The sequence below is a fragment of the Neomonachus schauinslandi genome, chromosome 3 (assembly GCF_002201575.2).
Source record: "Neomonachus schauinslandi chromosome 3, ASM220157v2, whole genome shotgun sequence".
Taxonomy (NCBI): domain Eukaryota; kingdom Metazoa; phylum Chordata; class Mammalia; order Carnivora; family Phocidae; genus Neomonachus; species Neomonachus schauinslandi.
The window spans coordinates 10108243-10127021 of NC_058405.1; the positions used below are offsets into that span (position 1 = coordinate 10108243).

General features: G+C 40.5%; 1 protein-coding gene across 3 annotated transcripts in view; it reads right to left on the minus strand.

Annotated features, from left to right (window-relative positions):
* The window catches only part of ITGBL1 (integrin subunit beta like 1), a 201624-nt gene extending 183100 nt beyond the window's left edge, over window positions 1-18524 (minus strand). For all 3 annotated transcript variants that reach the window (XM_044913134.1, XM_021695983.2, XM_021695982.2), the window contains exons 1-2: window positions 18231-18524; window positions 17164-17381 (exon numbers count right to left, since the gene is read on the minus strand). In XM_044913134.1, coding sequence (XP_044769069.1) covers window positions 17164-17381; window positions 18231-18328 — 316 coding nt within the window. In that variant the 5' untranslated portion in view covers window positions 18329-18524. The remainder of the gene's footprint in view (window positions 1-17163; window positions 17382-18230) is intronic.
* Between the last annotated feature and the right edge of the window lie 255 nt (window positions 18525-18779).

An 18779-nucleotide genomic window follows, 5' to 3' on the forward strand; every position in this document is an offset into this window, starting at 1 on the left:
GCAATTAGCATGAATGATTACCATTATTACTATTATACAATATTAAACCTGATATTAAATAGCTTGTGAAGTTTTATTTTATTTTATTTTATTTAAAGATTTTATTTATTTATTTGACAGAGAGAGACACAGCGAGAGAGGGAACACAAGCAGGGGGAGTGGGAGAGGGAGAGGCAGGCTTCCCACTGAGCAGGAAGCCCAATGCTGGGCTCGATCCCAGGACCCCGGGATCATGACCTGAGCCGAAGGCAGACACTTAACGACTGAGCCACCCAGGTGCCACTCTTATGAAATTTTAAAGCTGCAAGGGGTTTGACTTTAAAAATATTAAAACCCATGTTGCACTATTTACCATTACTTCCCATGCTCTCTCTCTCAAATAAATAAATAAAATCTTAAAAAGAGAAGAACACACTTTGAGAAACACTGTCCTAAGTATTTCATTTAAGTGGGCTGGTAAATTGTAATTTTTTTTCTTAAGCATGTTTGGGTTGGGTTGGGTTTTCTATCACTTGGACCCCAAAAAGTGTCCTACGTGATACACTTATGAGTATCTGGAAGACCCCTGCCCACTAAATAAGCCTGAATTACTCCATCTTAGAGTTTATACATTAGAAGCATATGAAGGCAACCCATGAGGCAATTATTAGAATAACATACATCTCATAATACATTTAAGGGTTTTACCTACTTTATTCTATGCTACAATGAAATTTCATAGCATCTTGTAATCAAATATTGGAGGTACACAAAAACTAATACCTAGATTTCTTTTCTGAATAACAAAGTTTCTGATATTTTCACGTGGAATTTTATTTTGATGAACTTAAACTGAAGCTATTTTTACATAATAAATATAATTACCAAGACAGATCTGATTTTACTTTGGGTATAGGAAAAACCTTACACGTACAAGCTGCAACTAGTGTTTGTTTAACATACAACCCATAACTTAATTTCTCATTCATCTTTTGCAATCCTAATGAGAAATGGTTATCTACGTCTAAGGAGTCAAAGTGTCCTAGACACCCCAAAATAAAAATATGTATTTAAGTAACTAGAAACTTATCTGGATGTGGTAAATTTGTGCAGGAGTCGTTAAATTTTCTAGTCTTCTGGGTCTTAGTACCCATTTATTATGGGATAAACCGCAATCTTTGGGAGGTGATGTATCCTTTGGCCACCACTGGACACCTTCAGATGGCTGTTTTACAAACCATTGTTCCTGCTCCGTTTGCCCTCAAAAACATTCCCTTCTCAATGTCCTATGGATGTCCCTGACAGAGCCCCTGCTACTCTCCCAGGTGGCATATATTTGAGGTATTTAACCAGGAATGAGGAAGAAGTACCAGTGCTGAACACCAAAGGAGGGCAGGCGTTCTCTGGTAAGCAGAGACTTAACCCTTTCGTTTCCAAGTAGGAAGAGGCCCAGGTGTCTCTGGGGGAATGTAGGGAGAGAGGCTGCAGGACTTGGAATATTTGGAAACCAATATGACCACAACAGTTTACATTTACCGAATAAGCTTTGCCCCTACCTCCCCAGCTCCACCCTCAATACCCGCCAATTCCATCAAATCAATCTACTGAGCATCCTCCTACCTTTTGCTTTTTCTTTCTGTGGTCACCACCATAACTCAGAATATTCTTAGTTTTCACCATTGGCCATTAAAATAGCTTTCTCATTGTTCTGTCCACTTAAAGACTTTTGTCTTTTCATTTATCGTGAGATCAATGTCCCTGATATTTCCATCTAGAAAAGCCAATCTCTGCTCACCATTATCTGCCAAGGGCTGTCCACAGTCATTTTCTTGGTACTGAAAGGCTCCCTATGAGCTGCTCCCAATTATCTCTGCAGACTTCTCCCTGATAACTCCTCTGAAAACACCCATTGACCTAAGCGAGCAAGACCAGTGTCCATGACGTTCACCTTCAGATTTTGCTTATTTCCTCCCTCTGGCTGGAATGCCAATCCTCCCATATCCACTAGTTAATATCTTCCTTATTTTCCAAACAGCTCAGACTCCTCATAGGCATGCCACTTTGTACCTCTTTAATACTGCATTATACTATATTTCAAACCTACCACTCCATTTCCTAAGAAAAAGACTCGTATCTTTTCATCTGTATAGCCCCTCTACAGCTACCAATGCAGAGTCTAATTCATAGTAATTGCTTAAAAAATACCTGGTAACTGAAGATAAAAATCACATAATAATTATACACATACAACACCAATATGTACATCTTCTGTTTTATATCTTTACATACAAATTCTTGGATCTTTATATATGAGAAAGCAGTCCACTTTCAGAGCTTCAATTCTTTTTTTTTTTTTAAGATTTTATTTATTTATTTGTTTGAGGGGGTGAGGAGCAGAAGGAGAAGAAGAGAGAGAATGTCAAGCAGACTCTACACTGAGTGTGGAGCCTGACGTGGGGCTTGATCTCATGACCTTGAGATCATGGCCTGAGCTGAAATCAAGAATCAGAAGTTTAACCGACTGAGCCACCCAGGCACCCCCAGAGTTTCAACTCTTAGATAGTGACCAATTTATACAGATAACTTTCTAATAATTACACACATATTTTTGTCAAAGATATTTATACTAATATGGACTTCCAATAAAACTGTAAGTATTTTGAATTTCAAAATCAAAGTTTATGAAAAATTAATCCCTAAAGGATCTATAGTTCCTCACTAGAAACAGGAAATACATTCTCTATTAAGTTAATGATCCACCTAATGGTGTTGTCAGTTTACAATGGATGACCGACCAATCGATGGCTGTGGGACAGCTCACAGGATCTAAAACTGTTTACGTTCTCTTGTCTTCTTCAATAAATGAATTCTATTGTAGTTTAAAATCTGAAAAACAGAAATCTGAATAACATCAAATATGTTGACTGATTCCACTGCTCTTCTGAAGTTCTCAGAAGATAAATTCCAAAAACAGCTTATTCAAGTAACCAAACACATTATTCTACATAAAACATTCTTTTAAAGTAGAAAATGTATGAAAATTAAAACGAGTAATTTAGCAAAAAGTAGATAAGTGACTTACTAGGTGTGCATATGAAAACAGACAGCTATTAACCTGCCTCATGACATAGATCAATAGTCTGGTTTTCATAAAACCACTGTGTTTTATAGCATTTGGAGCATGCATTTATGCAAAGACCTGCTGAATGATGTCATAAAATGACAGATTGGGTATATTTAAGTACAATGGAAAGAAACACTTCCCCTTTGACTCACAGGACATTAGGTCTATATTTAGGGAATTCATTTTTATGAGATTTTCTTATGAATTCCCTCACTAGAGATTAGCTTCTGGATATATTTTTGCTCTTCTCTTTTTAATTTTCCTACCCCTTCAGAAAAATCAATATAATTTACTGTATAATTAATATGGTTACATTTAAAACTGAAACATATTTACCTCCAAATTAAATTTAAATATCAGATATTTATAATCACATCAATCAACAAATTTCACTGAGGAGCCACGACATTGGAATACCTATGTCAAATCTTGTGGCTGACAGAATAATTGCTGTCAACAGCTGAATCCCCTTCCGCCCTGACACCTTGCGGAGTCCAGGAGAAGGCAGGGCACAGATACGGGGCTTGACCATGTCACTCCTTTTGCCCAACAGTACGTGGACATAATGTGCAGGTGACTCAAGGCCTTAAGGAACACCGAGTATTTCCTCATCCTCTAGCGGTTCTGTGACCCACCACGACAAAAGCATACCCCGCCAGCATAAGAATAACGTGGAGCTCAGCCCACACCCTGGAATCCAGCCTTGCCCAGCTGAGTCATAGCTGAACTACACACCCAAGAGGGAGAAAAAAAGATTGGTTTTGGTGTTTTCTGGTAAGCCACTGAATTTGGGGGTACTTTGTAATTCAGTATTCTTGCAGCAATAACAATGAAGTCCTAAGAGACAATATTAGAGAAAATGCACTGCTGCCCTTGAGGAGTGCATAATATAATTGTAGTGATATGGGAGAGGCCTGATAATAAGACCAATAACAACAGTAAGAATAGCTGCTGATGAGCGATTACGATGAGCCAGGGATTTTCCTGAGTCTTTACTCTCATAATAATACCTGGAGAGGAGTAAAGAGAGGCATGGGGAAGTTAATTATTTATCCTTCTCCTTCAATATCCTCGCTGTTCTGCCTCTCACAGTTTTGCACGTGGAAAAAGCACTTGGTTATTGTGGGTTAATACTGCACACACTCATCCGAAATCGCAGAAAAGGAATGTAAGTATTCTTGGGCCTCTGTTACCTGGTGGCACTGTGCTAAATGGTGTAGGTCAATACAAGAGTGACTGATGGCACAGCTTTTGGTGTCGGACAAGTATGATCTTAAACATTCCATTTAATCTTTCTCAGGCTCAGCTCTTTGTCTTTAGAATGGCAAGACGACCCACCCAGTAGGTTTACTGTGAGAATTTAACACAAGAGGCATATAGCAAATCCTAAATAAATAGTAACTGTGTTACCATTACCTTCTCTCGATTCCATAATAACACTATGAGATCATTACAATTAAACAGACGTTTTTTAAAGTGTATCCCATATAATGTTGCCCTTTTAGAAAGGAATTATTTTCCAAACCATCATTATTTCCTCCGAATAACCCCATACACATCATTCACCAGTGGTTACTCTAACTCATGCTCGGTTCTCTCATTAGTTTGACTAGTTCTGTTCCACATAGAGGGCAGCAGAGACTGTCGTGGTTTTTTATTTGACAATTATGGTTTTGATATGGCTTTTAATATTTATTTTGGGGGTATACTTCAAGATGTGCACAACAATTCTTTTATTATATTTTAATAGGCTATGTGCCGATAGTTGGGAATTTAACAAACACCAAGTCTACTTTATAGAATGTTAATGCCTATATTACAACAGCATGCAGGTATCGTAGGCATTGGGCACTCATTAAATAATAATTTATGAGAGTGAGAGTTCTTAAAATCCTCAGAAAGTAAAGCTTTCAAGGCAAGCGGAAGGTCATAGGATGACTCTGTGTAGCGGTCAACTGTCTGAAAGGAAAATCTTTCCACCCCTTTCCTGAAACAGAGGACACTGGATTGAGCACCTGCTGCTTTCTGATGACTCCAATCTCCCAGCTATCAATGCCCTGTCATCTTTTTGGAGATGTTTAATAAATGCTCGTTGAATTTAACTGAAGCTCAGAGAAGCCAAGTGACTTATGCAAGGTCACACCATAAGTAACAACAGTGGAGAAAAAACCATTTGTTTTGCTTTTTAATTCCAATTCCCAGGCACCTTCCAGAGCAGTGTGCATCTGCATTTCCATCCTATGCAAACCTGCTCACTTAGCTTTCCCAAAGGAAAGATTATTAACTTCAATAGAGACTATATTATTAACAGATCAGTGCTTTGCCATTCCTAAGTCTTAAAATTCTACATCTAGTGTATTAGTAGGTATTAGTAGGGATGAAATATAGAAGTAGAATTTCAAGAATCCTAGGCAGATTGATGAGTGACATACCCACCTCCGAAGAGTAAAGTACACCCTTGTGATGATCCAGTCAGAACTGTTCACTTTTCTAGAGACACTTGGCTTCCTTCACCGTGCATTTCTGCTAATTCCCATTGGTTTGTTCTCAAAAATATTATACATGTATTAAAAATTGCATGTTATTTGAAAGTCTGGATTTCATATTACGAATAATTTTAGAAGAGCAAAAGATAATCTCAAACGTGATTTATTCTTTTTTTTAAAAGATTGACTTATTTATTTGAGAGAGAGTGAGCACAGGGCAGGGGGGAGGGGCAAAGGGAGAGGGACAATCTCAAGCAGATTCCCCAACCAAGCGCAGAGCCCCATGTGGGGCTCGATCCCACAACCCCAAGATCATGACTCGAGCCAAAATCAAGAGTCAGACACTCAATGGACTGAGACACCCAGGTGCCCCAAAATGTGATTTACTCTTAATAGCCAAAATAACACTAGTAAATGTTCATGAAAGTAACAAATATATATTCAACTCTCCTATCTACATTTTCTTTCACTTTTATAGACCAGGAAAATCAAAGGTTATAGAAAAGTTTCTCCCCTTGCTGACTCTGGAGAACGCTTATTTTGATAAGAGTTGGTGCTAAATGGAATCACTCTAAGAACATCAATTACAGCTGAGAGAAATGCTTTGTTGGTATGACAGTCCCAGTGCTTTCTGCTACCCGGACTTCTTTTGATATTAAATGAATAAAGTGTTCTTCTGCCCAGTATTGGAGCTTTTAGGTGCATTATCTTTGGCATAATGCAGAAATGAGAATGAAAATATGCTCTTCCAAGAAAAAAATCAACAGAAGATGTATTTTTAAATATAAAAATGAGGTCCTTCAAAATTATGTTATTTCAGGACTCCAAGTTCATGAAAATATTTTCCCTAAATATGTGGTTTCAGGACAACTTTAATATGCTTAAGGAGAAGCCTCCTACTGATTTGGGGGGCAAATTTTTCTCAGGGTTCCTTAATACGATAGCTGGAGAATAACAATTTTGACTACCTCTTAAAAGTTATATGAGAATTAAATGAATTCATATGTACCAAGATATTTTCCAGCAAAGCATACTCAAATAGAAATAGATATTTTCCCATTATTCTTGTTTATTACTAAAACAGCATTAATTTTAAAGCTCAAATCCATCCAAGCAGGCAGTTGAAGTCTATCCAGGACACGGCTAGAATCAAATATTTTCCTTCTTAAAACAAATGAATTATTTCATGTCAAGATGACTCTTGGAGCTTATATAACTAATGATGTTGACCAAGAAAGCAAAAAGAAAAAAGAAAAAAAAAAATCTGTAACTTGTCTTTCGTATTTTGGAGAGGAAAAGGCTTACGTGGCCAAGTCATTTTGTTTAGAAAAATAACTAGTTTTGTCTAACTCTTTTGCACAGCAGAAAATGATAGCTTTGAAAGAGCAGTAATGGCCAATAAGGAAATACATTTACCATGTTTTGATTTTCTGATTTGGGCTCCTTACTCTCTCCCATTGACTAAATCATGATTTACAGTTAAGTCCTTACCTAAGAGAAGTTTCAAAGCAATATCAAAACTCATTGACCTCTTTTAAAAAAAAAATGTTTTTTGGCCTGCCTTTCCCCAGGAAGTATCCAGATAAAACAGTAAAACTAGAGTGGTAACTATTCACTTGGGATAATTTGATGCTTGAACTAGTGACTATATACAATTAGGATGATAGGCTCTTAGCAGAGAAACTTGTCTTACAGCGTAAGTTAGGACTGAGGTGACACAAGATCAAGCCAGTGAGCATCCTTATAAAGATCTTGTTTTTCTTTTCCCTTTATAAAGCCATCATTCTTCTACCCAGCCTTAAGTAAGACGATTTAGAATAGACAGAAGAATGAGTTCTATTACAAAATATAGTTTCTTATTTGCCAGGAAATGTGATCCTTGAAAAGACAAAGCACTCTTTTCCAAAGAAAATGAGATTTGCAACCTCCTTGTAGGTCTCTATCTTTATCAATTTAAGAGTTAATGGAAAACAGTTTGAGAATTTACCCATGTGGGGATAAACCCCCAGGTGTTCTCAGTCTCTGCTGTACCGTATTTCTCCTCTACAGATGTGACTCTTGACCTTGACTCCCACACCAGGCTTGGGATCTAAATTTCCCTAAGGACAAAGGTTTCAGATCTCCCAGTTCTACCTGATTTGAAGTTTCCCTTTGCCAAGACTAGCAATGTATGAAGACACTTTTATTAACAGTTCTGTTGACTGACGACTCCCTCACGTGTACCTGGGGACCCAGCTCACTCTTCTTAGTGGAAATGTCTGTGTGTCCACGCAAGAACAAGGGAGATACAGAGCTGTGTGCACATACACGTGTACAAAGGTCTGTGCACAATTTTAAATTGGAGTTTGAAAATACTGCTTAAAGCCCTCCTATATCAAAAAATAAAACAACAATAACAAAAACTGGAAGCAATCAGGATGTTCACTAATGGGCAAATCATTTAATAAAGCAATATATCCCTACTACAGGACATCATATACCTATTAAAATTCTTAATCGTATATATTATTAAGCTAGAATGAGAGCTGTGATAAATTTTTAAGGGGACAAAAAGCAAAAGAGGGAAAGAAACAGACCTGGGAGAGTGTGCGTTCACATGTTTACAACACACGCGTGTACATAACCACGGGAAAACAGGCAAGTATACACCCTACGCTTACATTGATTACCTCCAGAGGTTATGCTGAAGACCAGACTAAGGAGGATTCACAGCACACACATACTTAACTCACCTGAACTCAATTATATGTGCTTAGGCATTGAAGGTAAATACTTGGCAATAAAGGAAGGTGGAATAATGATTTAAATAGTGTAGAGATTCTGTCCTTCCATTCAATGAGTGGAAGCCCCCGGTGGGGCTTGTGAAAGAAGAGGGACTGTGAAAGAGATGGGACTTCCATGGGCTGATGTTCTTGCTGTGCGTCTCCTAGTGAGCTGAGGGCCCCCAAAAGAATGATCCAGCTACGACTCCTCTCAGATCCAGCCAAAAACCAAAAATGGAGTAAACACGGAAACAGCCATTGAATAAACACTCATTTACTAGTATTTACCATGCTAGACTGAGGGATGGAGTAATTAACTTGAACACACAGCCTTCCTCGGAGATTTGTCAGGGTAACGTTTAAACTTCAAATGTCTGAATTGGGGCTGATGTAGAATCTCTTCTCTGCATAAAATGCAACCTCACTGTGCTTTTATCTATGCGTTTACGTATTGTTTGAGTTTTTGTAGCGGACATGTGTGATGGTTTAATAAATTTTAAATACAGATAAATAAATGTATAATTTAAAAAATATTTAAATACATAAACCATGTGTGTTCTCTCTGGTAATTGAATTTCTGGCAACCAGATTTTGAAAAAATTACATCTTCTCATAGAAATAATGCCCCCATAAAAACAGCTAGGCAAAAAAGCATTATATGCTGAATATATAAACAGGTACAGGGACTACACATCCATTACTGGTCATTCAATTACTAGTAAATACACTTAAAGCAAAGACATAGTCTCTTTTGCCTTAGCATAATCCCCTTAGAGATTCTAGGTTAATAATGGTAATAACAGCTCCCATTGAGAGTAACAGTTACATCAGCTCTTTTATTAGACACATCATGCGTATTTTCTCACTTAAATTTTTCAGTAACTCTCCTCAGGGTGTTCATTATATCCCATTTTAGAGATGAACAAACTGAGTCTTACGGGATTTACCAAAACTGCTGGAGTTCACATAGCAGGTAAAGCAGCATGGAACCCAGCCCTACTGGTGTCATGAGCTCAAGCTCTCAACCCCTATACAAATGCTACTCTTGCCCAATTTTAATAGACTTGAACTTTTTTTAATAAAACTGTTGTTTCAGATAGGGTTACATTTAGCTGCCAGAAAACCCCCAAATAACAGGGGCTGAAGCAAAAGTTTATTATTTTTATGTGCAAAAGCAGTCCAGAAGCAGGCAGTCCAGGACTGGGGTGGCAGCTCCATGGCCTCTCCAAAAGCCAGGATTCCTGCCATCCTCATAGGTGGCTGCCATGTTCTTCTCTGGATCCACAGGGGCTGCTGGAACTAGGTACAGGAAGGGGGAAGGGCAGATGGGCAAAACAAATACCGTCCTGAGAGTCAGCTCCTTTTGAGTTCGCCTACACCTCCGCTTACAACTCTTGACTCAGAATTTCATCCATGTCCACACGTAGCTCTAAGAAGGAGGAGTGGTTGAAAAAACTGGGAGATTTAAGAACCAGAATGATTACTATTCAATCTTAAGTTGTTTACATATCTGTGATTAAATTACCCCATCTCCAGTGTCTCCAGAACATTCAGTAATGTTTACTGAATACTCAACAACTCTGCGAAGGTGAGTTATTTTGATTTTGTTATGCATTGTGTTGCTTTTCCCATTTTTGTAAGTTGAAGAAGTGGGTTCTGGGATCAACCCACTTGAGATCAATGCTTTGGAGGAGATGAAGGAACAGCCCAGTGGAGGTAAGAATCAGCAGCAGCAAAGCACTGAGTGTTAAACTCTGCAAATGTGCAGAAATCTTAGGGTTTCCAGTAAAGAAAATGACTAAAAATTCCAGATTCAAATACTATTCACACACTGTTTAGGGTATGGCTCTAGAACCATAAATCAGAGTGAAGATTTCAGGGACAAGAACACAAAAGTCAAGTTCCTGAGACAAAGACAGAAACTAGGGTCAAAATCTTAGACATCCAGCAAGCTGGAACATGACCCACTATGGAGCAGGCATGTTGTCTGAAGGGAGATAGTTCCAAAATTTCACTGATCATCAAAGGAGGAAAGATGAACATAGGCTTAAACCCAGAGGAAGATATAATGTGGAAAGAAAATAATTTCTTTGGTAGTTAATATCTTAGGACCTAGGGTAGAAGAGGAGCCTCTGACATAAGTAAGTATATAACTCCAGTGACTAACTAATCACTCATGTGTTTTAGCATAATTATTATCCCCGTTGATAATATTATTAGCCCATTTCATAAATAAGGAAACAGGAGCAGCAAACATTTGAGTAACTTGCCCAGAGCTCCAGAGTTGGCAAGTGATAATGTCAGGCATTGAACGTAGGCAACTGCTGGGCTATCAGTCACTCTTCATAATCTGGACCAGAAGCTTGGAGTTCCTTATCAGCACTGGTGTGGGAAAGACTGGGGGCAGGGAAATTAGAACATGAAGATGAACTGTGGAAAGAAGAAAAAGACTCAGTACTTGCATCCTAGATGAAGTGTAAGAACAGCCAGGTACTAAGGGGGGTTGGAACCGCTCTCTCTTGCCATTCATACACTGTAGCATTCTTCTTGCACTTCCCAGAAGGATGAGTATGGTAGGAAGACTAAGGGCCCCCAGAGATGTCCATATCCTTGTTCCTGGAACCTGTAAATAGTTTACATGGCAAAAGGGACCTTGCCAATGTGATTAAGATTACAGATCTTAAAATGGAAAGATTATTCTGGATTGTCTGGTTGGATCCAATCTTTTTATTTTATTTTATTTTATTATGTTATGTTAATCACCATACATTACAACATTAGTTTTTGATGTAGTGTTCCATGATTCACTGTTTGCGTATAACACCCAGTGCTCCATTCAATATGTGCCCTCTTTAATACCCATCATCAGGTGAGCCCAGCCCCCACCCCTTCCCCTCTAGAACCCTCAGTTTGTTTCTCAGAGTCCATAGTCTCTCATGGTTCATCTCCCCCTCCGATCTCCCCCCCTTCATTTTTCCCTTCCTACTATCTTCTTTTTTTTTTTTTTAACATATAATGTATTATTTGTTTCAGAGGTACAGGTCTGTGATTCATCAGTCTTACACAATTCACAGCGTTCACCATAGCAAATACCCTCCCCAATGTCTATCACCCAGCCACACCATCCCTCCCCCCCCCCCCACCACTCCAGCAACTCTCAGTTTGTTTCCTGAGATTAAGAATTCCTCATATCGGTGAGATCATATGATACATGTCTTTCTCTGATTGACTTATTTCGCTTAGCATAATACCCTCTAGTTCCATCCACATCGTTGCAAATGGCAAGATTTCGGGGGTTTTTTGATGGCTGCATAATATTCCATTGTGTATATATATACCACATCTTCCTTATGGTTGGACCCAATCTAATTACATGACTACTTCAAAGGTCAGATTTCCCAACCTATGTCTGAGGCCCAGAAAGCTGAGCAGCTTTTTGGGGTTATGATACTAAGAGACATGGGATGTCATCATGTCTCAAAATATATGGAAACCTTCCAAGAACCCTATGAAAGAGGTTTTTACTTTGCAAATTTAAAATTTGTAACAAGTAAGTTTGCTCTCAGATGTTCCCTTCTCTTTCTGGGGAAATTCTACTTGAAAAATAACCACTGAACCTCTCACATTGACACTATTTGATCTAAACACCCTAATGTTATAAATACGCTCTTCTAGATTATCAAGGTGTGGGGATGACCAAGTCCAAGGACAAGGTATCTCAGTCTCTACAGTAGAACGGCAGAGTATTGGGTCCGAATAAAGCAGTACAGTTGAGAGAAAGTGAAGATGAAAATCTTTAATTTTTATGTGTCACTTGAGGTAAGAGAGGGTGTATTTATCCAAAATGGATAAGCTTAAGAGTGTAGAACTCACAAAAAAAAAAGAGGCCCGCATGAAGGGAGTGAGCTAGTGGTAGGGAACTCCTGAGTATGTTCTCCAAAACTATGGACATGTTAAGACCATGATGAAAACACATAAATGGAAGCAATGTGGAAACTGCAGTGAGTCTGTTCAACACAATCGTTTACTGGACGGGGTGTTAAAGAACAGACAGTGCTCTTACGTGTGTGGTGCCCCACACAGGGGTGCAGAGGGGATATAAAGAAGAAGCAAGAATGGGAAGTACCAAGGGGAGCTGGACAGAGTTAAAGGAGGGGGCAAGTAAGTTAGAATATGGTTTGAAGGAAGGCAGAGAAGGTGCAAAATGGAAAATAACTAAGAAAGGAAAAACCGAAGAGTGATTCCACAAAATAGGCTTGGAGGGAATTACTCAACTATTCAAGAAAAACACAACTGTGAGGAAAAGCAGATCAGTCCTAAGACAGACTATAAAGAGCCAGAAAGTCCAGTTTTCATGAATAATCACATGCAATTCTCATACTATTTATTTAGCAGTGTAAAAGTCAAAAATATCTGCAAGAAAAAAATTGTTAATATTTATATATTAGGGGTGTTTCCATGTATTTTAATTATTTGTATATTGTGTATGTTTATGTACATAAATCAATGTTTATAAGGATGTTTTATACATAGTCTGAATAAATGTATAAATGCATAATTACATGGATATTAAATGTATTTATACATAAACATAAAAATTATTCTGAATAATACAATGCAGGACACAAGGTTCTTTATATCCATAAAGATGTTACAAAAAAAAGAATCTAAGTTTCAGAGAAGTCAGATGACTGGCTCAAGGTTAAGGATATAAGCAATTGAACCCAAGTTAACAGTTCAGACGTGATCCATCTAGTCCTGGATCCGCTGCCAGTCAAGTCCAGACTCATTCTGCTACTGATAATTCTTCATTTTATAGCAATTTAGATTAAAAATAAGCATTTTTCTTTCCTTAGTAAAGAGTCTTAGCCACTGATTAGGAGTTATCTGGTTCTTTCTCCTGACTCTTACTCTATCAGTTCTCTCATATGCCCAGTCACTGATTGACCATCTTACTCATCCTTGGGTTCTAAAGCATGTTGATTGTATCTTCAACAGTCTTTAAAATTCATCATTGTTCTATCTTACTTTCTCCCATGGGCTAGAATTGAAATAGTCTCTAAACTGAGCTCATCCCCATCAAGTGTCTACCCCAACCTCCCCTGCCCTCCAGCACCCTACCCTGTCACTTTTCATGAGTCAGAGTACTAATCAAAGCTCCCATGTTCAAACCACTCCATGGCTCTGATAAGCACAAACTTCTCATTCAAGTTCAGAGCTCTCAACAATGTGTGCAACTGTAACTCAAAATATCTACAACTACTTTCCCCACAGCCCTAAGATCCAGCCAGGCCAAACCTAGAATACTTCACTGGTCCCCAAACACACTCACCACATGCCTTTCTGCCTCTAAACCACTGCTTGGATTTTTCTTCCCTCAGAATTCCAACAGTCCACGTTTTGGACTAAAAAACTCCCTATGCATAAAGATTTATGTCAAAGGCTACCTCTTTCTCAAGAACTTTAGCCACAATATTTAATTCCTGCCTCAATAAAACTCTCATAGAAATTTGTAGAAATGATATTCTGCATTGCATTATAGGTATTTGGTATTTTCATCTCCCTACTCAATGGGAAGTTGTCATATTGTCTTCCTCTTTATACCCCTTCAACAGCAGAGAGTCTAGTAAATATAGAGCACCTCATAAGTATTTGCTAAGTTTAATTCAATTAGCTCTTCCTAGTCACTAAAACTGAAACTCTTTTTTTTTTTTAAGATTTTATTTATTTATTTGAGACAGAGAGAATGAGAGACAGAGAGCATGAGAGGGAAGAGGGTCAGAGGGAGAAGCAGACTCCCTGCCGAGCAGGGAGCCCGATGCGGGACTCGATCCCGGGACTCCAGGATCATGACCTGAGCCGAAGGCAGTCGCTTAACCAACTGAGCCACTCAGGCGCCCAAAACTGAAACTCTTTTAAGTGATATATTTCAAAAGTGATTAGAAAAGATCTTAAAAGAACACAATATTTTATTTAAGTATAATCATACCTGTTAAGGGGGTTATTCAGGGATGCCTTGCAATATTAGCTGAAAGTTTGTTCTTCTGTAACCAAACACTGTACTCTTCTCAAAGAAATATTCCACCCAAATTAGTTTACTTCTCATTTGACCACCCCACACACAGGAATAATCTCTGGGCCAGACCTTTACACTATAAAAGTCCAAGGAAGATTCATGTGCCATGAACAAGTAGACACTGGATTATACATTAGTTATACATTAATATAAATGTAATCACTTTCGACCAGGCTCAAACTAAAACAAGTATCTTTCTTATGATTCACAGTATAAGAATCCCAATGGATTCTTATCCCAACTTTAAAAGGGCATGGTGTATCTAATAGAGCTGCTCTGACGCTGGGCCAAAATAGCTATCCTTGCTCGACCTTTTTAGCTTTGGATCAATAACAGGCCCAGGCTACATTAAGAAAATTGCTCTCACTGCATCAAATGTCCAACAAATACAAAGCTAGGCTATCTATCTATCTATCTATCTATCTATCTATCTATCTATCTATCCATCCACCCATCCATCCTAGCTCACCTTTGTGCATCTATAATAATATGTTATATGCCTATACACATATTTATATGTATTGAGCACTTTGTGAAAAACACTATTCTAAGAGTTTTACATGCGCCAGAGCTCACAACAATCCTGTAAGGTAGGTATTGTTGTTATTCCCATTTTATAGATGAAGACATCGAGGCTCAGAAAGTTTCAGTAATCACCCAAGTTCACACAGCTGTTACGTGGTGGGGCTGGGATTTGACTCCCGGAAATCCTCCCCCAGAGCCCAGAGTATTAACCATTCTATGATACACTATCAGAGCAGGGTTTTATTTTCCTCGAAGGGGTATGGAGGTCCCTGAAAGCTACTCTATTTCTAGAACACACCACAGAGGTAAAGGCCCAGGTGCACATAAAAACATAGAAGACAACCTGCTATGTTTCTGTCTTACTAGCTACAACATAGGAACTTTTTCTTGAAGGCAGAATTGAGAAGCTACATTTGAAGCGCAGAACAAGTAGGCGAGTTGTTGAGGCAGCCCCATGACCGTGCTGTGTGGCAAGATCGCACTGGCCTGGCAAATGATCTCAGAGCATTTGCAGGGGCAGATCCCGCACCAGGCCCGGTGGAGCAGGCCTCGATGGGCATCAGTCACAAAGAGGAGAATGGAAAACGAACACAGTTATTTCATTCAGCCTTGAAATAAAGAGAAGCATCTTACCTTCCACGGGAATGTGTACATATGCAAACAAAACCATGCATGATTCAGTCCTGCATTTGTATCAGGGAGGAAAGAATGCAGTGACTAAGATGTTAAGGGTAAACAACAAATCACTTTCCATGGGGGACCAACAAGAGTACTATAGGCCATAGCATTCCCTCTGCAGAGCTTCACAGAAAGGACCCAGATAAGCTTCTTCAACGGGGAAGTTTTATCTGATGGCACTCATAACTAGTTTCGCCAGCTGAAGACTGCGTCCTACCTCTTACTTTTCCAATGAAAGAACAACTCAAAAATGCCCTGAAAAAATGTGTTCGGAACTCATGATATTGAAGAGACCCTGCCGGAGGGAGTATAAGCCAAGAGAAGCCAGGTAACAGTCAGATTTGGAATGAAATATTAGACAATACTTAGCTTTCATTCCAAAGGGCTGCCCTTAATAATACTGCAGCCTGTGGGACGGACACCATTAAAATAACGAGCTGTGGTGTTCAGTATTTTTAAAGGGTTGAGCCCCAGCCTTTAGAGGGTAAACCAGCCACAGAGAAGCACCTGTGCCCCTCCAAATTACTGACATGATTACTTTCCACTGCCAAGCGGTGTGCATATTAAATACTCTCACTATGCATTTCTGGGCCCAGGGGCCCAGGAAAAACCATTCTGCTATAAACTCATTCTTCACCTCTGTTAGTGTTGGACTCTTATTCTTAACGACATCCTGGGTAAAACAAGTTGTGCATTTTTTTCCCCCTACAAATTTGCCAAACCCTGGTTGGAATGCATCGTGTTGTCCTTTTACTAACGGAGCACCTGCATCATTCCCAGTGACCCAACCGAGGGTCTGGCCCTAGTAAATGGCACGTCCCTGTGAAACTGCTATAGGCGAGGGGTGTTCTCTACCAAGAAGTATCTTGACCCATTCCAATATCACAACCTCAATCACTCCTTAAAAATGTACACGAGAAATGAATTTATTTTTACTGCACCCTTACAAAATACCAAGTTTCACTGCAGCTGAAAAATTCAAGCAGCTAAACCAATACAACAGCAATCGCTTCTAAGTCAGTATGGATCTGCTTACTTTTTTCCTTGTTATCGTTCTCTGATACACACTGCTATCAGTGAACTATACCCTAAGAATAAGAAGGCAAATCAAAGACACAACCTGCTCCCCCCGCCCCCGGAATTTGGGAAAATAATATTCTCCTGCTTTTCCTTGGTAAAAAGAAAATCCAGGCTTATGTTCTGCAAATGCGACTAACATTCGTGATTGGGGTAGAGGAGCCCACCAGACTGACTTCCTTTGTGAGAAAGTTGGGAGGTTTAGTCTGTAATAAGGAGAGTTATCATTAAGTGAGTGAATCTTAACCAATATTATTTCTACTTCAGTTTGGACCCTAGGGCGGAGGAAAGTATTGCAGCACGTGATTCCAGAGTGGCGGAGCGTTAGGAAGCCCTGCGCGAAGGCACTCACTTCCCAGAGGTCCGTCTGAGGCTCTCCCCGGGAAGTGGCAGAAACCCCCGACGGCACTGCGCCCCGGAAGCCCGGACGCCCGCAGTGCGCCGGCTGCCCCTTACCTGCGCAGGTGCTCCCGTCGTAGGTCTCGCACACCCACTCGTGGCACTCACACAGGGGCCCGAAGTACACGCCGGGCTCGTTCACGTGACAAATGCAGACCCCGCAGTCGCACCGGCCGCGGCCGTGGCACAGAGCGCCCCCTGGGGGCTGCCCGGGCGCCCGGCACCGGCGCTCCGACTCAGCCCGGGACAGCCTGCACGCGGCACCAGTCGCCCTCCTGCAAGGGCGACAAACCACAGCAGGGCCACGGTCAAGAGCAGACACTGCCCCATTTACTCGGAGCCGCCGTTTCCCCCCCCAGTGCACCCCTGTGTGGCGACGTCCAACTTCACAGGAAGGAAGTTTGAGGTTCCACGTTCCTCTGGGGGCCACCCATGGGCCACCACAAGAGAAATGACCATGACCCAAAATGTCTGAGGGGTGACCTGCGCACCTAGGAATAGGACTGCCTTCCAAGTGGACAGAGGTGATCCAGCCCTGCCTCTTGGTGGCTTGCCACTGAATCTTATATGCACATTTAGATTAAATGCAAATGAATGCAAAGTATGACATTTGGCTGACTTTTCAGTACTCTTTAAAAAGTCCCATTGCTAGCTGATGGCCAGGGGCAGCCGTTTTATGAAAATTTGCATTGAGCAGTGCTTAGAAACGATACTTTTAAAAAGTTTAGCTATCATTATGTGTCCCACAGTCTCTTTCAAAATGCAATACAATAATGTAATACAGACCCTGTGAAATATTCTGCCTTATAGCGTACGAGCACACCCCAGGTACACAAAGGATTACCTTAGTCTCATGGCAGAAGTTTCTCCTGGTAGTTACTAAAATAGGAAGAAGTTAAATATTTATATTTATTCACGGTATTTTCCCGAAGGAAAAGTAAAAGGACAGACATGAAGCAACAGACGGTGCAGATAGACGGAAAGGAATAGGAACAGGTTGAAAACAGTTTATCCCGGGTCCAACTTTCTAACTGCGCTTGGCTTAGGGCAGCCATCCTGCAGACTTGAGCCCTGCCACGCAAAGCAGGGCAGGTTCCTCTCAAAGAATAACAAACCAGACTTACCTCAGAGATGGCGAGAAGCTCTGGGGAACAGCTGAGAGCCCCGCGAAGAGAAGGGAGGACGCCAGCAGCAAGAAGTTCCTGAAGGCGGCGGGACGCATGCTGAGCTCCGGGGCTGTGCGGAAGAGCTGCGCTCCTGCTGGGTGGGGCTCCCGATGGGGGGGGTGGGGGAGCCGGGGGGCCGCGGCAGGGAGAGGTGCCACCCGCAGGCCGCCTGCAGACGGGCACGCAGACACCAGGGCGTGCAGGTCGGGCCTCTCTACCCGGAGCCGCAAGTGCCGTGATGAGCTGCCTGCGAGGATTTGGGCAGCGGCACCGCTCTGGGCGGGGTGCTGGTACCAAACCCCTCAAGTGCAGAGTCTAGGCAGGGAAGTAATTAGAAACAGTTGTACAAGCAGATGGTTTATTTTGACATTAAAAAAAAAAAAAAACGGTCCTGCTCGCAGATTTATGAAAATCGTCTCTTTCTTCAAGTGTAGGCCCCAGAAATATTTGACAAGGGAATATTTGGGCTGCATGATATTAAAGAGACAGATAAAGTAGTCCCCTAGA